Source organism: Triticum aestivum, chromosome 2A (assembly GCF_018294505.1).
Source record: "Triticum aestivum cultivar Chinese Spring chromosome 2A, IWGSC CS RefSeq v2.1, whole genome shotgun sequence".
NCBI lineage: Eukaryota > Viridiplantae > Streptophyta > Magnoliopsida > Poales > Poaceae > Triticum > Triticum aestivum.
The window spans coordinates 14,380,579-14,398,673 of NC_057797.1; the positions used below are offsets into that span (position 1 = coordinate 14,380,579).

General features: G+C 45.9%; 1 protein-coding gene across 1 annotated transcript; it reads right to left on the reverse strand.

Moving 5' to 3' along the window:
• Positions 1 to 311: 311 nt before the first annotated feature.
• LOC123191334 (uncharacterized) lies at positions 312 to 6,444 on the reverse strand. The gene is made up of 9 exons (XM_044604119.1): positions 6,222 to 6,444; positions 4,554 to 4,679; positions 3,979 to 4,424; positions 3,698 to 3,868; positions 3,440 to 3,586; positions 1,420 to 1,518; positions 1,014 to 1,148; positions 781 to 884; positions 312 to 486 (listed from the first exon to the last, which is right to left on the reverse strand). Exons 1-9 carry the CDS (start codon positions 6,442 to 6,444, stop codon positions 312 to 314), a joined length of 1,626 nt encoding a protein of 541 aa, XP_044460054.1.
• Positions 6,445 to 18,095: the final 11,651 nt, after the last annotated feature.

Below are 18,095 nucleotides of genomic sequence, written 5' to 3' on the forward strand. Positions count from 1 at the left end.
TAGCTATTTTCTGTGAGCTTCCAGCAATTTGAGTGTGACAATGCAACATCCCATATTGTTTTCATGATAAAAGGATTTCGAGGGAAAAAAATGCACAGAGATTCCCTTGAAATCTTCGATGGATGAAGCTCAGAACCAGCAAAACAATAAACAGTTGCCAATGCATGATCATGTTGGCAAGTAGAAGAACGCATCCACTAAAAATGGAAGAAGTGCTTCATCCAAAAGATCCAAGTTACCATCGTTTTACATACCAAAAGAACACATATGTTTACCGGATGTATCATCACTACTCTAATACTATCAGAACGCTACCACCTCAGACATGATTCTAGACCTAACGAAACAAACGAGCTTGATCGTCTTGAACCCTCCAGCAAATTAAGCCGCCAACTCTTCCCTGAATGCCCGCTCCATTGGGGCATTGTTGATTGGGTTAATGCAGAGGTTGTGCGCCACGTCCATGCGGTATCGCGCCATGTCTTCCTGTAAAAATGAATGCAAAAGTAAGCAAGTATGATACTAATTATTCTTGTGTTGCATGAGTATTGAAAACAAAGAAAGTAGATTGCAACAAAATGACAAGAAAAAAATGTGTACCTGCTTGAACTCTTTCATTGACTTCCCATCAAAGTTCTCCACATATTTGAGCCCGAAAAAGCCACAATCACATCTGTGAGATAAAAAAAGTTGTCCTTCATAGTTCCCATGCATAGTTGAAACAACAAGAATGTTGAAATGGAACACATGATTGAAGCAAAATTCATAAAGAAAACTCACAGGTTATCTTGCTTTGGGTAATCCTCTAGGTCAACACGGGCGAAGGATCCAACATTGACATTGAATTCTCTGTACTCTCGTGCGAGGGCTGCAAAGTTTGTGATCTACCACCGAGAAACACGCACAAAAGTTTGAAAAAATAGGATGAGGTGTGTGAAGATGACAACAGCGCATTTATGTAGATGAAGCAAAAATCCAAACAGAAAATTAAAAAATAGAGAGCATGAGCCTACCAGGTTATTGGCCTGCTTCTTCAAAGGAGATTGTTTTCCTTTTGAATGGATTGAGTCAAATACATTCCACTGCTTGTATAGCAAGTTTGCGCAAACAATTATCCAGTGCTTATCATGAACAATTGTGAAAAAAAGCTGGAAAGCACAAAAGAAAGGCAAAAAAAGGTACTCAGAACATGTAAAAAAATGTAACAGCCTAGTAGGAATGAACATATGCTTTCCAATGTTGTAACTGATGTACAAAAAAGCTTCCAACATCAATTAGAATTGCTACATGTGTTTCAAATAGATGTTGTCAACATCAATAATAATTGCTGCATATATTTCGAATGAAATGCTACATCATTGGATCATATTTTGAAGGTATTTGTGGTGTGAAGCAAAAGTAGGCTCTCGGGAAACTTACAAGGTCATATTTATTCGCCTTGAACTTTGTCACAGCCCTTTCAAGCTCGGGGATGAGTTTTGCTGGTTGGAAGGTTATTGGGTCTTGTTTTAGTAGGATCTACTTGAAAGATACAACAAAATGGTTAGTGTGTGTTGCAACAAAAAATGTGAAGAAAAAAAGGAATGAAGCATTGCTTGTTTTTGCAAAAACTTACCCCCGCGTGGACTGAGAACATGTATTTCTTCAGATTCGTTCCACTAGCTGCACGGGATGCCATGTTGTTCATCTCGATACATAGGGACATAACCTCATCATTCATATCCCCACGAGGCTTGAAGCATACCAGGAATTTCTTGTATCCAATGTAAAATCCACCTAGCTTGATGAAAGGTGTCCTGTTACCATAGATGCAACCAAAAATGAATGATTTGTTTCGAGCAGCAAAAAATAAAAAACAGAAAACAAAAAGAGACAGGGCTTAGGTAGCTCACACTTGTTCATTGGCTTGTGATCTCCTCAATGGTTTCCCATGCTTTACATACTTCTCATATGTGGCTGCAGCTGCATCGACCTTTTGCTTCTTTGCCTTGGTATTTTTTACGGCTGGAATTTTGGCCATCCTCTTCTTCCTAGTGTTCTTGTCATGTGTGCTAGGGCCACTGCTTGCATCAACAATTTGCTCTTCTGTAGTGACCATCTTGGGAGCTGTAGCAAGCAACAAAAATGGATGAGTTTGCAAGGGATTGTACAAAAGAGAATTTGCTGCAATCACACATATGTAGCGAAAAAAATGACATGGAGAAAAACAAAAAGAAATTATGCAGGAGGAAGGAAGCATACTTGGGCTGTCATCATCGTCTGAAACAGGGAACACGGGGATGTTTTCAAATATGGGGCTGACCGCGCTCTTCTTGGTTATAGGCTCATCCGTGGAATGCATCATCTCGTAGTCTTCGGAACCCTTTGGGAACAACTCACAAGATGGCTCGTCATCCCAAATGCCAGCTGTCGCACTCCTGGGTGCATCATAGAAGAGTGGGGGGCTGTGGGGTGAGATGTTGCCTTCCATCTCGAAACTCACTCGTTGTTGCTCATGAGTTTCAGCACCCTCGGTTGCTACTTGTTGCTTCAATCCGGTGACTTCATCCTTGTTAATGCTAGGTATTGTACCTTCAGCTTGAGCTTGAGCACCAATGTCATCATTTGCAGCTTTAGCATCATTCTCTTTTCCACGATGTTCGTCCATGATAGGTGCTTCAAAGGAGAAGTTGGGCTCACTGGTAGCTGTGATGGCGTCTCCAACATCGCAAAGGAGGGCAGCCATCCGGCTGCACTGCAATCCCTTTAAACACCGTCCAAACTTGCCTACAACATCATCCACCTCTGCTGCAAAAATACCCTTGTGCTTGTCGTAAAGCATTTGAAACTGAGTTGGTACCTACAACAAGGCAATTATTGAACATTTTAGTCACATGTGTGGATGTAAAAAAACACAAAATGTGGGTGTGGCACATTAGAGGTATGGATGGAGCGAGAAAACAAGTAGGTATGCTACTGTGTTACTATGTATCAGATAAAGAATGTGATTGTAGCAATTTACTGTCATGTATGTGGGTAGCAGATTAATGACATGGATGTAGCAAAACTATAACATGGATGAAGCAAAAACAGAATGTAGTTGTAGCACACTAGACACATGGATGTAGCAAAAAAGCATAGTAGGTATGAACTTAAACCACATATGAAGCAAAAACAGAACATGGTTGTAGCACATCAAAATGAAGGATGCAGCAAAATAAATATACACTTGCAACTTGGTAGAATAAAATAATGTGAAGCCTAAATAGGAAATGAATACAATGAAAATGTACCCTTAGATCTTGCATGCTAGGGAATGATTGCTGCAGCCAATCATTCAGCGATGATGATAGTTGTGGTTCAGCATCAACATTTTGTTGAGCCTCGTTTGGTTGAGAGTTCTTTGCTTGATTTTCAGCACCTTGAACTTGGCTTCCTTGGCCACTAATTCCTTGGCAACTAGGTGCTTCAGCACCAACTCCCTGCCCACTAGCTGCTTCAGCACCAACTTCCTGTCCCACAAGTTGTGCTGCATAGGGGGTGTTGCACAAACTCCGGAACTAGGAAAACAAAACATGAGTGGCGGAAATAAGAAGGCTGCCATAAACTAATTGGAAAAGAAAATATTGCTACATGCAAATTCAGTGAGCAAAAAACAGGGGGGTGTTAATACTCCATTGACAAATGAAAATACATAGGCGGGATGTAGCAAAATTACATGGGTGTGTTTCCCGTAGAAGGGTTGGATAAGAGTGAGCTTGTTCTTGTCAACTTTATCCAACCACTCAAAATCCTTTTGACAAACAAAACGTATCCTCGGCACGGAATAATCAATAGCATGCTCATTTGGGAGGCCAGCCGGGATATCAACATGATCCATGTATATGATCTGCATGGAATGGAAAAAGGACATTAGCCAACAAAAAAACATAAAAGTCATGAAGGTTTCATGCAGCAAAGGAAAAAGATGGAGGTATTTCATAATGTTGCATTGCATACCGCTAACATGGGAAGGCATGAAGCAATCTGGAACTCTTTTTCTATGTTTGCTTGCATCCTCTTCTTCTCTTGAAAGACTCCAACCTCCTCCATCGCTCGTGCCAACAAGTGCTCATCCCAAGCGAATTCATGCACCAAAGACATATCTTCCAAGGAAGCAAGATACTCGAGGTTCACCATATTGCCCGTGCCTGGGCACAAAATTGTTGCCAACGCAAGGAGTGCCCAAGTCCTATTTATCATAACCACGTCCTCCTCACTGCAACTAGTGAGCAACTTGACAACATGGGCGATTGGAGCCCTGTTCCCCTCTTTGTAAACGCTGCGAAGATCATGTTCATCACTCTTCTTTAGAAGCTTCACGGGTCTATCACCGGATGGCACGTTGAAAATCCTTTTCACCATAAGCTTGCTGAAGGTGATAGATTTGTTCTTGTGTTTGAACTCAGAGAGTACGTGATTCGTGTTCATCGCAACAAACTCAATGAGTTCATGGGGCACCTTGAAAGACCGGATGTCCAACAAGTCTCCAAACGGTCCCTTCCTTATGATTCTCTGTTTTTCCGTTGATATTTGCTTCCCAATCTCAGCCAGCCTTTTTGAGTTAAACCTTGACTTAAAGCCACATAGATTGCCTTTCTTCTTAATCTTCTTCTTAGCCTTCTTACTCCCCTCATTCTCACCAGAGTTACCTGCAACATCTACAAAAAAGGAAAAAACATAAGTCAATGAAACCATAAAACCATACCATCAGAAGCTAGGAAGAAACATACATGAACACCTAAAAAATTCTGACAAACCTATGAATTCAGGGATGTTGGGTTGCGCAGCAGAACGAGTAGTGATTCATTGGCAAAAATATATAGTGCATATCAGACATTTTGAAAGTCATACTTTGTAAACTATCAACAACATCTAGAATACCAAGTTGATTCCATTAGGTTCATCATGAAATGCATTATCATGTCATTTCTAAACCGACTCAACATCCCCATCGATTTTCCAAAAACAATAAGCTAAAAACATCCCTGGACCTCGATTAGTCAAGTAACTAATTCCCTTGGCGGTCCAAGGAAAACCTGCTAATGATTGGGTCAGCAAGACATCAACATGTAGAAAGAGTTGTGGTTTGCTTCCCTGAATCAATCCAGTTGCTGAATGCTACCAGATTCAAATTCACCACCGCGCCAACTCCCTCTGCCCGCGGGAACCCCACCCCGGCCCCTCCCTCTGTCCGCGGGAACGCCACCCCGACGCCTCCCTTGACTCGCGGGAACGCCAACCCGCCGCCTCCCTCGACTGCGGGAACGCCACACCGCCGCCTCCCTCGATTTCGCGGGAACACAAACCCATCCTCGTCCGCGCCGGCGCCGGCGGCGGCCCGCGGCTAGCGACGCCCTAACCCTAAATCCAACGGCGGAGGGGAAGAAATAAACGAAAATGGAAAGCATTTGGGCTCGAGTTACCATCGGGGGGGAGCCATAGATGGCCGGAGAATGGAGATCCGCCGCCCTGGGCCGCCGCCGCCGCCGCCGCCCTGCGCGCACATGCACGTCGCCCGCGGTCGCCCTGCCTCGAAACGAAAGATGGAGCGGATGCAGCAAAAATCACTTTGGAAGGGATAACTACGAGCGTTAAAAAAAACCGGTAACACGTGGCGCAACGGTGTCCTTGGATCGAAAAGAGATCGAACGCACGGGGCGCGACCGGCGCAACGGTTCGGCCGGTGCCCCGGCCACAAACACTTCCCAATAACGAATTGCCCGACAGTACATACGCAGCAAAGAAGGTCGTTGATACGTCCAAAACGTATCTATAATTTCTGCTTGCTCCATGCTTCTTTTCTGTGATATTGCTATGATATTTATGCACTTCCATACACTTTTGATCATATTTGGACTAACCTACTAATGGTTGCAAAAGTGCACAATATTCTTTTTTTACACTTTATTATGTAGGAATTACTTGGAAATTGACAAAAACGCAAAACGAGTCGTATTGGAGTAGGACTCTGACTTTTCTGAAATCTGTCTGAGAACGTTTTTTAAAGATGGTCACGTTCCGGCCCGAAGACGACGTCAAACGGAAAAAGTCTAATTGCGAAAGTTGTGGGGAATTTCGAGGCGATGCTTCTGGTTATAAAATTCGTCCAAATAGAAGCACGGACGGCCGAGTAAAGTCCGTTTTACTGAGGCCCAAAATCTGGTGACGGGAATCCGAGAGTCTATATAAAGAGAGGAAACCTAGGTCACCAAGGGCCACGAATTTTCCTCCTCCCGAGCCGCCGTCTTGGAGGGGAGGACCAGCACCATTGCAGCACCATCCACAAGGAAGAAGGGGGGCCAAGGAGCCGCTGCCCCCTAGGGCCGCCGCCGCCGCCTCCGTGGCTGCCGCCGGCCGTCTCCTCCTCGCGGGGCTGCACCTCTCCATCAACACCATCATCAACCTCCTCCTCACCATGTCCATGTGTGAGTAGTCTTCTCCGGGGCAGAGGGCTCATACGTGTAGCTATGTGGTTATCTCTCTCTCCCATGATGTGATCTTCGTTGTGATCATAGGCTATGTTAATCTAGGGTGATCCCATGATATTTCACCTTCCTCTATGTATTGGATTGATGTACTCACTTGTCTTTATCTAGTATAATCCCCGAGACCAAGGTGACAGCGGTCTATTGGACATGGATTAGAAAAAATATTTTCATGAGTGATTTCCTCTCTTGTGTATTGATTGAAGATTGAGAGTCTCTTGGTGCTTGTCTTTGACTATCCTTTAGATATGTTGTGGTGATTGTGGGACTCTCTTTAGATGGCCGCGGTGACATTGCGAAATCCTTAGATGAGAACTACGAACTTTGAGGTGTGCTTTTGTAGCCCTACATAATTCTCGTCCTCTCTTGACCACGAAGGAATGACCTCCGGGTGCGTCCCCTTTACATGTTTTATGGGAAATATCATGTGATTCGATTATGTTAATGTTGTTGGGAGTTGCCACTAGTGAAAGTATGATCCCTAGGCCTTGTTTCCACCATTGAAATACCATTTGTGCTCACGTTTACCACTTGTTTGCTTGCTGCACTTTTTATTACAGATTTATATTACTTTGTTTTGCCATCCATATCACTTGCCATTTAACATCTCTTCGCCGAACTAGTGCACCTATACATCTAACAAGTGTATTAGGTGTGTTGGGGACACAAGAGACTTCTTGTATCTTAGTTGCAGGTTTGCTTGAGAGAGACCATCTTCAACCTCTACTTCCCTGAGTTCGATAAACCTTAGGTCATCCACTTGAGGGAAATTGCTGCTGTCCTACAAACCTCTGCGCTTGGAGGCCCAACATAGTCTACAAGAGTAGAAGCGCGTGTAGACATCAAGCTATTTCTGGCGCCGTTGCCGGGGAGGTGAGTGCTTGAAGGTATATCTTTAGATCTTGCAATTAAATCTTTTTGTTTCTTGTTTTTATTTTCACTAGTTTTGCTTAATGGAAAACAACAAAAATATGAGAGAGCTTTATAAGCTCTACCTTGAACTTGGACATGATGTGTTCGAAGAGAAAATTAAAAAACCCTTGGAACTTTATTATTTGCATAACAATCATGATGGTGTTGATGTTATTAGTATGTTTTTATTTAATATCAATATTGCTAATGACATGGAAACCTCTAAGCTTGGGGATGACACGTTTGATGAACATGATATTTTTAGTCCCCCAACTTTTGAGGAGAAAATTTACTTTGATGATACTATGCCTCCTATATATGATGATTACAATGATGAATATGATATTTTCAGTCCACCTACTATTGAGGATAAAATTTATTATGATTATGATATGCCTCCTAAATACGATGATTACCATGATGGTTATGATAGTCTTACTCTCACTATTCCTAATAAGAAAGATTTTGCTTATATGAAGAGTAATGACACTTTTATGCTTTTGGATCATGGTAATAATGCCTTATGTGATGCTTATATTGTTGAGTTTATTCATGATCCCACTGAAAAATTATTATGAGAAGGAAACATATGCTTATAGATATTTCAATAATATTAAGTTCCCTCTCTTTATGTTGAAGGTTTTGAAGCTGCACTTGTTTTGTCTTCCTATGCTTATTGCTTTGTGCTTCAATGAATTATTCTATTGCAATATTCCTATGCATAGGAAGTATGTTAGACTTAAATATGTTTTATATATGCTTCTTGACGCTCTCTTTTGTTCTTCAACTCTTATTCCTACGAGAGCATCATTAAAGTCTTAAGCCTATCTTTATGGCTATAAAGAAAGAGCTCTAGGGAGACAACCCTTGTTATCCTTGCTTTCAGTTTGTTCTTTCAGTTTTTAGTGGTCTTGATGTTTGTTACTACTGTAGCAACATCATTGTATCTTTATTTTTCAGCTTTGTGCCAAGTGTAGCCTCCGACTGCAAGAAAGATCAAAAATTGTGACGTGCTGTCCAGGAAACAGATTCTGTCCTCGCACAGAAAAACTCGTATAAAATCACCAGATCATCTTTTTGGTCTGACTTTTTTCCACAGCGTGCTCTATACAATTGTCTTTCGGGCGTCTGTTCTGAGTTTTTCGATTGGAGTTGCAGAAGTGCCCCGAAAAAATCATTTACTACCTGCTGGTCTGTTTTTCACAGATTCTGTCCTGTTTTGCCTTTCCTTCATTTTGCGAACCTTGAGCTTGCTTTTTCTTTGCAAAAACCTTTTGGCAATCTTGAGAAACAGTGAACTTTCAAGAATATCTTTATTTCCAGCAAGGAACAATTATACTATTATGGGTACTAACCTCGCTAATCAGATTATGATGAGTTATGTATGAAGGGAGTTTTCAAGTGTGCGAGGGAAGATGATGAAAAGATTCAGGAGTGTCAAATGCTCAAGCTTGAGGATGCCCCCATGCACCCCCAAGAAATATTCAAGGAGACTCAAGCGTCTAAGCTTGGCGATGCCCCCGTGTCGGTGTACTAAAGTAGGGGTACCTTAGTACCCCAGACTTGTGCACGGGCAGTTGTAGCACCCTGCGGCGAGGCCCGCCCAGGAAGCGCCAAGAGAAGACCAAGCATTCAAGACAAGGCCCCCGGCAAGAGGAGCTTGCCGGGCCAAGAAGACAAGACCCCGGCAAGAGGAGCTTGCCGGGACGACTGAGCCCATGTAATACCATCCAAGAACAAAGTATAAGAGACAGAAGATCGAGACCCCGACAAGAGGAGCTTGTCGGGAAGGCCGAACCTAGGCACCACAAGAGAAGCCCGCCACGGCGCGCCATGCGCCCCGGCAAGGCCTGATAGCCGGCAAGCTATCAGGCACAGGAAGACGACCCCCGCGGCAAGCCACTTGCCGCGGCAAATCGCCACCTCAGGACTGCGCTCCAGCTCACCCGCCCACGCGTCGCTCCGGGGTTTCCCCCAAGGGCACGTGGCGGGGCACTGCGCAGCCTGGGGTATGCGGTGGCATGCAGCCACCACCGTGGCGAGCGGTGGCGCACCTAACGGTCCGCCTCGGTGCTGTCCAGGCGACCGTGACGGGCATTTAATGCCCTTATCCCCTACCGTCAGAAGTAGGTATGATAACACTGTGCCGCACTGTAGCGCCACTGTTCCCGCACTGTTACAACTTCCACCCCTTTTACACTTTTACCCCTTTCTCTTACGTTGACACCTGTCGGTGACCCCTTTGCGCTATAAAAGGAGGCCCGTGTGCAACGTAGAGGGGGTTCGGACATTCGGAATCCAGACAGCCATACGCTCGGTGTAGCTAGCTCTCCAAGCTCCCGAGCTCCCCAGTTCAATACAACCAAGCAGGAGTAGGGTTTTACGCGTCCATCGCGGCCCGAACCTGGGTAAACCGCCCGTGTGCTCGCCTCGATCTGCTCTCCGTGCTCCCTCCGCCCCCCTCACCGGACAACAAAAGGGGCTCCGGCCCCATAGGTGCTCGCGGGGGACGCCGTCCACCCCGACATCTTTGGCGCGCCAGGTAGGGGGCCATGGAGCGTGTGCTGCGGAGGCATTCTTTCCCACGGGCTCGTGTGCGGCCCTCCTCGAGTATCCACTCGCGCAGAGACTGGGCAAGAAGCAGCTGCTCCTTGAGGAGGACCGCCTTCTAGCCGCTGGGCGAACGATTCGCCTCCAGCGAACTCTGCGCCGCTCCCGTAGCCGCAGAAGTTAGCGCCAGAAGTCACGAGAAAGGCGACCTCGTTCCCCGGCGCGCCTCGTCCGCCGGGGTGCCGAACGAGTTGACGCCGACCGTGGGAGGAATCTTGCCAGCGCGGTTGCCGGAACCCGTTCCGCCAACCATCCTCTCTGCCCAAGTCTTGCCGCAGTTGCATGTGATCCTTGGCGCAGAGAGGGGTGCGGATCCCCAAGCATAGCTACGCCTTGCTCCGGAGGGTCGTGAGGCCCTGCGCCTTTGCCTACCCCCAGGATGGGCTGGATGCTGCCCAAGGAGGTTTTACCCTACCTGGCGGCAAGCGATAAGAAAAGATAAGTTGCCGGAGCTCGAGCAATTGCCCCATCAATTTTTAAGAGTTATCTCCCTCGAACGACCGAGCCTTGGTTGAGAGGCCTGAGCGCGGAAGGACCGGCACGAGACTGGTTGCGCCCTCATTTCGTTTCGAGTCCGCTCAACGACTTGAGTGTGCTACACCCCGAGTAGCGTCCTCACTTTGTTTCGAGCTCGCCCGGCACCCTAAGCGTGCTGCGACCGCAGTCGCACCTCTTACTTTGCCTTGAGCCTGCTCAACAATCTGAGTGAGCGGCAACCAGCCGCGGCGAGGTTTCTTGCCGGTGGCAGCCCCGCCAGCGGGTCGCTGACGTCCCGCACTCGGCGCCCGTGGCAAGGCGGAGGCCTACGCCGGCAAGTCCCCGAAAACGTAGGGCGGAAACAAACAAGGCGCCGGTCAAGTAGAGGAGATAACAGTGCGATGCATTGCCTAAGATAAAAAGTTATATTACAAAATGCCTTACTGCTGCTCTAACCAGCCGTTTCCATGGCATATTTAACAGCGGCAGGGAAAGGAGATAAAAGAAAGGGGCAGGCGGCCTAGTCCACGCGGTCGCCCTCGATCCTCTTGACCCCGGCCGCCTTCTTGACGATAGGGGCGATGAGGGCCTGGATCCCCGTCAGGTCTGCGTTCTCCGGCAAGGGCCTGAGGACGTTAGTAAGCCTGATGTCGGGGTTGCGGAAAACGATCTTCACCAGCACCCTCTCGAGGGCCCCGGAGATGGCCTCCCGCGTCTCGTCGGCCAGCTCCTTCGGAAGCGACGTTCGGAGGTGCTGGAGCGCCTGCACCACCCCCTGGAAGAAGGAAGTGAGCTTGGCGCTGGGCACGACGTCCTCGTCGGTGAGGGACTGGTGGCCCTCTATCCCCAGCAGCGTCAGCTCCTTGTCGATGGTGGCGGCGATGTCGACGAGGCCCTCGGTCCACCGCTCCACCGTATCCCTGAAGGTGTTCTGGGAAACGGCGGCGCGCCCCAGCAGCTCCTCGTTGCCGTCGACCTCCTTCCGTAAAGCCGCCTCCCGCTCCTTAGCGCTGTCCAGCGCCTTGCCGAGCGCCTCCAATTTCAGTTCCAGAGTGGAGTTGGAGTTCTTGGCGGCGTCAAGCTCCTGGATCTTCTCGGCGAAGCGACCCTGAAGCTCACCGAGGGTGAGCGCACCCTTCTCGCGCTCCTGCCGGAGCGCGGCGAGCTCCTCGTCCTTCGCCTTGAAGTCGGAATCGAGCTGCGCCACCCTCGCCTCCAGCCCCTTCTTGGTGAGCTTGTCCCCTACCGTCAGAAGTAGGTATGATAACACTGTGCCGCACTGTAGCGCCACTGTTCCCGCACTGTTACAACTTCCACCCCTTTTACACTTTTACCCCTTTCTCTTACGTTGACACCTGTCGGTGACCCCTTTGCGCTATAAAAGGAGGCCCGTGTGCAACGTAGAGGGGGTTCGGACATTCGGAATCCAGACAGCCATACGCTCGGTGTAGCTAGCTCTCCAAGCTCCCGAGCTCCCCAGTTCAATACAACCAAGCAGGAGTAGGGTTTTACGCGTCCATCGCGGCCTGAACATGGGTAAACCGCCCGTGTGCTCGCCTCGATCTGCTCTCCGTGCTCCCTCCGCCCCCCTCACCGGACAACGAAAGGGGCTCCGGCCCCATAGGTGCTCGCGGGGGACGCCGTCCACCCCGACACCCCGTGCATCCCCTTCTCCATCAACATTATCAGTTCGTCTTTCGTTCCACTATATTTTTACCACTTAATGTGTTATGTGCTATGCTTGGAGTGTCTTGCTTTTAGTTTTCCTTTTAGTTTTCTTTAGCCTTTAATAACGAGTCGGAACTCAGCTTTCTTTATGTGGGAGAGAAACACGCTCCACTTCTACCTAGAACATAACATGGAATTTTCATGTCTATCTTTGCCGTGTGTGTTCTTTGTCTTTCAATAGCTACTTTCATGCTTAGCTCTTAGTTTTCATGCTTATCTTTTTAAAGAGCTTTTGTTTAGTTGGTTGCTTGAACTCTCTTTATTATCATGATTATCTTATTAAGAGAGTTTGCTTCTGTTGCATTGGTTGATATGTTTATGATAAAGATGCTACGTGCATAATGTTGCTTGGTAATTCATGTTTGCTTATGGTTAGTTTCAAATAGCTGGGGGGTTTCCAATGTGTTATTGGAGTACCAACATGATTTGTTTGCCTATGATGTGGTATGGTTTAGTGATATCTTCCTTCTAGAATTTATTTTGATTGACTTGGCGTATGCTCACGCATATTTAAGACTGTAAAAAAAGTCTGTCAAGCCTTGATGATCTTTTATTTCTGAGTAGCGATATAACTTCCATGCCTGATTCAATGTTGCTTTGTCGCTCTGCATGATTATGACCGTCATTGCTCTCTTAATTGGTCGCTCCCAGTCTTTTGCTAAGCTTCGCCTGTACTAAGCGGACTGACTGCTTATGCATCCAAATCTTTTAAACCAGTTATGCCATATGAGTCCACCATACCTTCCTATACATGGTATTTACCTGCCATTCCTAACGAAGACTTTCATGTGCCATCTCGTAATTATTCAAATAAAGCATTCCTATTTTATGCCTCTGTTTAAGTTTATGAGGAAGTAGTGGTTAATTCATGATCTTGTTAAGTTGAACAAGTTTCACCCCGGGATTGCATGTATAATGTGCAAACCATAATATGAGAAGGAATTGGCATAGAGTGCACCCGGCTCATTAAAAATTAATATAACAAATGAACCCTCCTTCACACTTTGTTCATGAGAAATCAGAAAACTTTGGCAGTGATAAACAAAGGAGATTAAGAGGATGTGATAGTCCTCATTCGGGAGCCATTCCTCGAAACTTATCCAACTCAAGAAGTAATTGGGTTGTCTGCTAGCATTCGTTGACAGAACATGCATATCCAAAAAAAATTATTATCTCTGTTTTTAAAACCAAGAGCTCTGGCACATGCTTTGTTTTTGTTTCCGACTACGGGTTTTCAACCTTGCCAACAAAAGCCACGGTTCGAGAGTCTCCACCTCTTTTAAAGCACCAACTACTGAGAGCATGGTTGTCATTCTGAGTGTAATGTGCATTGTCCCAAAGTAGCATTGTCTTTTTCATGATTGTGATATCGTTTATTCTGAAATCATTGTATCTAGTCGTCACTTAAACCTTGGAGGTGCCCCTGCATTTATGTTTTGCTTCACTAAAGGCGGCAAGCGAGATATCACTTTATTATATTTGCACACCATACTCATTACAAATCTATTTGATGTTTCAGTATCATGTTGTAAAACTTTCAGTTCTTTGTGATTTTCTCACAAGGCGACGTAATTACTACAGATTCATTGTCTCAGTAAGCTTTTGTCATGTGACTATGAAAAGTCCTATATGGTTAATAGCATGGCACCACAGAAATTATTCTTGTTATCATTTACCTACTCGAGGACGAGCAGGAATTAAGCTTGGGGATGTTGATACGTCCAAAACGTATCTATAATTTCTGCTTGCTCCATGCTTCTTTTGTGTGATATTGCTATGATATTTATGCACTTCCCTACACTTTTGATCATATTTGGACTAACCTACTAATGGTTGTAAAAGGGCACAATATTCTTATTTTACACTTTATTATGTAGGAATTACTTGGAAATTGACAAAAACGCAAAACGAGTCGTATTGGAGTAGGACTCTGACTTTTCTGAAATCTGTCTGAGAACGTTTTTTAAAGATGGTCACCTTCCGGCCCGAAGACGACGTCAAACGGAAAAAGTCTAATTGCGAAAGTTGTGGGGAATTTCGAGGCGATGCTTCTGGATATAAAATTCGTCCAAATCGAAGCACGGACGGCCGAGTAAAGTCCGTTTTACTGAGGCCCAAAATCTGGTGACGGGAATCCGAGAGTCTATATAAAAAGAGGAAACCTAGGTCACCAAGGGCCACGAATTTTCCTCCTCCCGAGCCGCCGTCTTGGAGGGGAGGACCAGCACCATTGCAGCACCATCCACAAGGAAGAAGGGGGGCCAAGGAGCCGCTGCCCCCTAGGGCCGCCGCCGCCCCAAGGGCCGCCGCCGCCGCCTCCGTGGCTGCCGCCGGCCGTCTCCTCCTCGCGGGGCTGCACCTCTCCATCAACACCATCATCAACCTCCTCCTCACCATGTCCATGTGTGAGTAGTCTTCTCCGGGGCCGAGGGCTCATACGTGTAGCTATGTGGTTATCTCTTTCTCCCATGATGTGATCTTCGTTGTGATCATAGGCTATGTTAATCTAGGGTGATCCCATGATATTTCACCTTCCTCTATGTATTGGATTGATGTACTCACTTGTCTTTATCTAGTATAATCCCCGAGACCAAGGTGACAGCGGTCTATTGGACATGGATTAGAAAAAATATTTTCATGAGTGATTTCCTCTCTTGTGTGTTGATTGAAGATTGAGAGTCTCTTGGTGCTTGTCTTTGATTATCCTTTAGATATGTTGTGGTGATTGTGGGACTCTCTTTGGATGGCCGCGGTGACATTGGGAAATCCTTGTTGGGGAACGTAGTAATTTCAAAAAATTTCCTACGCACACGCAAGATCATGGTGATGCATAGCAACGAGGGGGAGAGTGTTGTCTACATACCCTTGTAGACCTGAAGCGGAAGCGATCACAACGTAGAGGAAGTAGTCGTACGTTCTCCTCGCGATCCAACCGATCCCGGCGCCGTTACTCCGGCGCCCCCGAGTTCTTGGCACACGTACAGCTCGATGACGCTCCTCGGGCTCCGATCCAGCAAAGCTCCGGGGAGAGAGTTCCGTCAGTACGACGGCGTGGTGACGATCTTGATGTTCTACTATCGCAGGGCTTCGCCTAAGCACCGCAACGATACGACCGAGGTGGAATATGGTGGAGGGGGGCACTGCACACGGCTAAGGAACGATCTCAAGGATCAACTTGTGTGTTTTGGGGTGCCCCCCTGCCCCTATATATAAAGGAGCAAGGGGAGGGGGCCGGCCGGCCACAAGGGGCGCGCCTAGGGGAGTCCTACTCCCACCGGGAGTAGGATTCCCCCCCCCCCCAATCCTAGTCCAACTAGGTTTCCGGAGGTGGAGAGAGAGAGAGAGGGGCGCCGGCCCCTTCTCCTAGTCCTACTAGGACTAGGGAAGGGGGGAAGTGGCGCGCGGCCCCCTTGGCCTGCCCTTCCTCCTTTTCCACTAAGGCCCATGAGGCCCATTAAGCTCCCGGGGGGTTCCGGTAACCTCCCGGTACTCCGGTAAATTCCCGTTTTCACTCGGAACCATTCCGATGTCCAAACATAGGCTTCCAATATATCAATCTTTACGTCTCGACCATTTCGAGACTCCTCGTCACGTCCATGATCACATCCGGGACTCCGAACTCCTTCGGTACATCAAAATACACAAACTCATAATAACCGTCATTGAAACCTTAAGCGTGCGGACCCTACGGTTCGAGAACAATGTAGACATGACCGAGACACGTCTCCGGTCAATAACCAATAGCGGGACCTGGATGCCCATATTGGTTCCTACATATTCTACGAAGATCTTTATCGGTCAGACCGCATAACAACATACGTTAGTTCCCTTTGTCATCGGTATGTTACTTACCCGAGATTCGATCATCGGTATCCAATACCTAGTTCAATCTCGTTACCGGCAAGTCTCTTTACTCGTTCCGTAATACATCATCTCACAACTAACATATTAGTTGCAGTGCTTGCAAGGCTTATGTGATGTGCATTACCGAGAGGGCCCAGAGATACCTCTCCGACAATCGGAGTGACAAATCCTAATCTCGAAATACGCCAACCCAACATCTACCTTTGGAGACACCTGTAGTACTCCTTTATAATCACCCAGTTACGTTGTGACGTTTGGTAGTACCCAAAGTGTTCCTCCGGCAGACGGGAGTTGCATAATCTCATAGTCATAGGAACATGTATAAGTCATGGATGAAAGCAATAGCAACACACTAAACGATCAGGTGCTAAGCTAATGGAAATGGGTCATGTCAATCAGATCATTCAACCAATGATGTGACCTCGTTAATCAAATAACAACTCTTTGTCCATGGTTAGGAAACATAACCATCTTTGATTAACGAGCTAGTCAAGTAGAGGCATACTAGTGACACTCTGTTTGTCTATGTATTCACACATGTATTATGTTTCCGGTTAATACAATTCTAGCATGAATAATAAACATTTATCATGAAATAAGGAAATAAATAATAACTTTATTATTGCCTCTAGGGCATATTTCCTTCAGTCTCCCACTTGCACTAAAGTCAATAATCTAGATCACATCACCATGTGATTAACATCGATAGTTCACATCATCATGTGATTAACACCCATAGTTCACATCGCTATGTGACCAACACCCAAAGGGTTTACTAGATTAAGCAATCTAGTTCACATCGCTATGTGATTAACACCGAAGGAGTACTAAGGTGTGATCATGTTTTGCTTGTGAGAGAATCTTAGTCAACGGGTCTGCCACATTCAGATCCGCATGTATTTTGCAAAATTTCTATGTTAACAATGCTCTGCTCGGAACATGGATCTACTCTAGCTAATTGCTCCCACTTTCAATATGTATCTAGATCGAGACTTAGAGTCATCCAGATTTGTGTCAAAACTTGCATCGACGTAACCCTTTACGGCGAACCTTTTTGTCACCTCCATAATCGAGAAACATATCCTTATTCCACTAAGGATAATTTTGTCCGATGTCCAGTGATCTACTCCTAGATCACTATTGTACTCCCTTGCCAGAATCAGTGTAGGGTATACAATAGATCTGGTACATAGCATGGCATACTTTTATAGAACCTATGGCTGAGGCATAGGAAATGACTTTCATTCTCTTTCTATCTTCTGCCGTGGTCGGGCTTTGAGTCTTACTCAATTTCACACCTTGTAACACAGGCAAGAACTCTTTCTTTGACTGTTCCATTTTGAACTACTTCAAAATCTTGTCAAGGTATGTACTCATTGAAAAAATTTATCAAGCGTCTTGATCTATCTCTATAGATCTTGATGCTCAATATGTAAGCAGCTTCACCGAGGTCTTTCTTTGAAAACTCCTTTCAAACACTCATTTACGCTTTACAGAATAATTCTACATTATTTTCGATCAACAATATGTCACTCACATATACTTATCAGAAATGTTGTAGTGCTCCCACTCACTTTCTTGTAAATACAGGCTTCAGCGCAAGTCTGTATAAAACTATATGCTTTGATCAACTTATCAAAGCGTTTATTCCAACTCCGAGATGCTTGCACCAGTCCATAGATGGATCGCTGGAGCTTGCATATTTTGTTAGCACCTTTAGGATTGACATAACTTTCTGGTTGCATCATATACAACTCTTCTTTAATAAATCCAATAAGGAATGCAGTTTTGTTCATCCATTTGCCAGATTTCATAAAATGCGGCAATTGCTAACATGATTTGGACAGACTTAAGCATAGATACGAGTGAGAAACTCTCATCGTAGTCAACACCTTGAACTTGTCGAAAACCTTCGCGACAGTTCTAGCTTTGTAGATAGTAACACTACTATCAGCGTCCGTCTTCCTCTTGAAGATCCATTTATTTTCTATGGCTTGC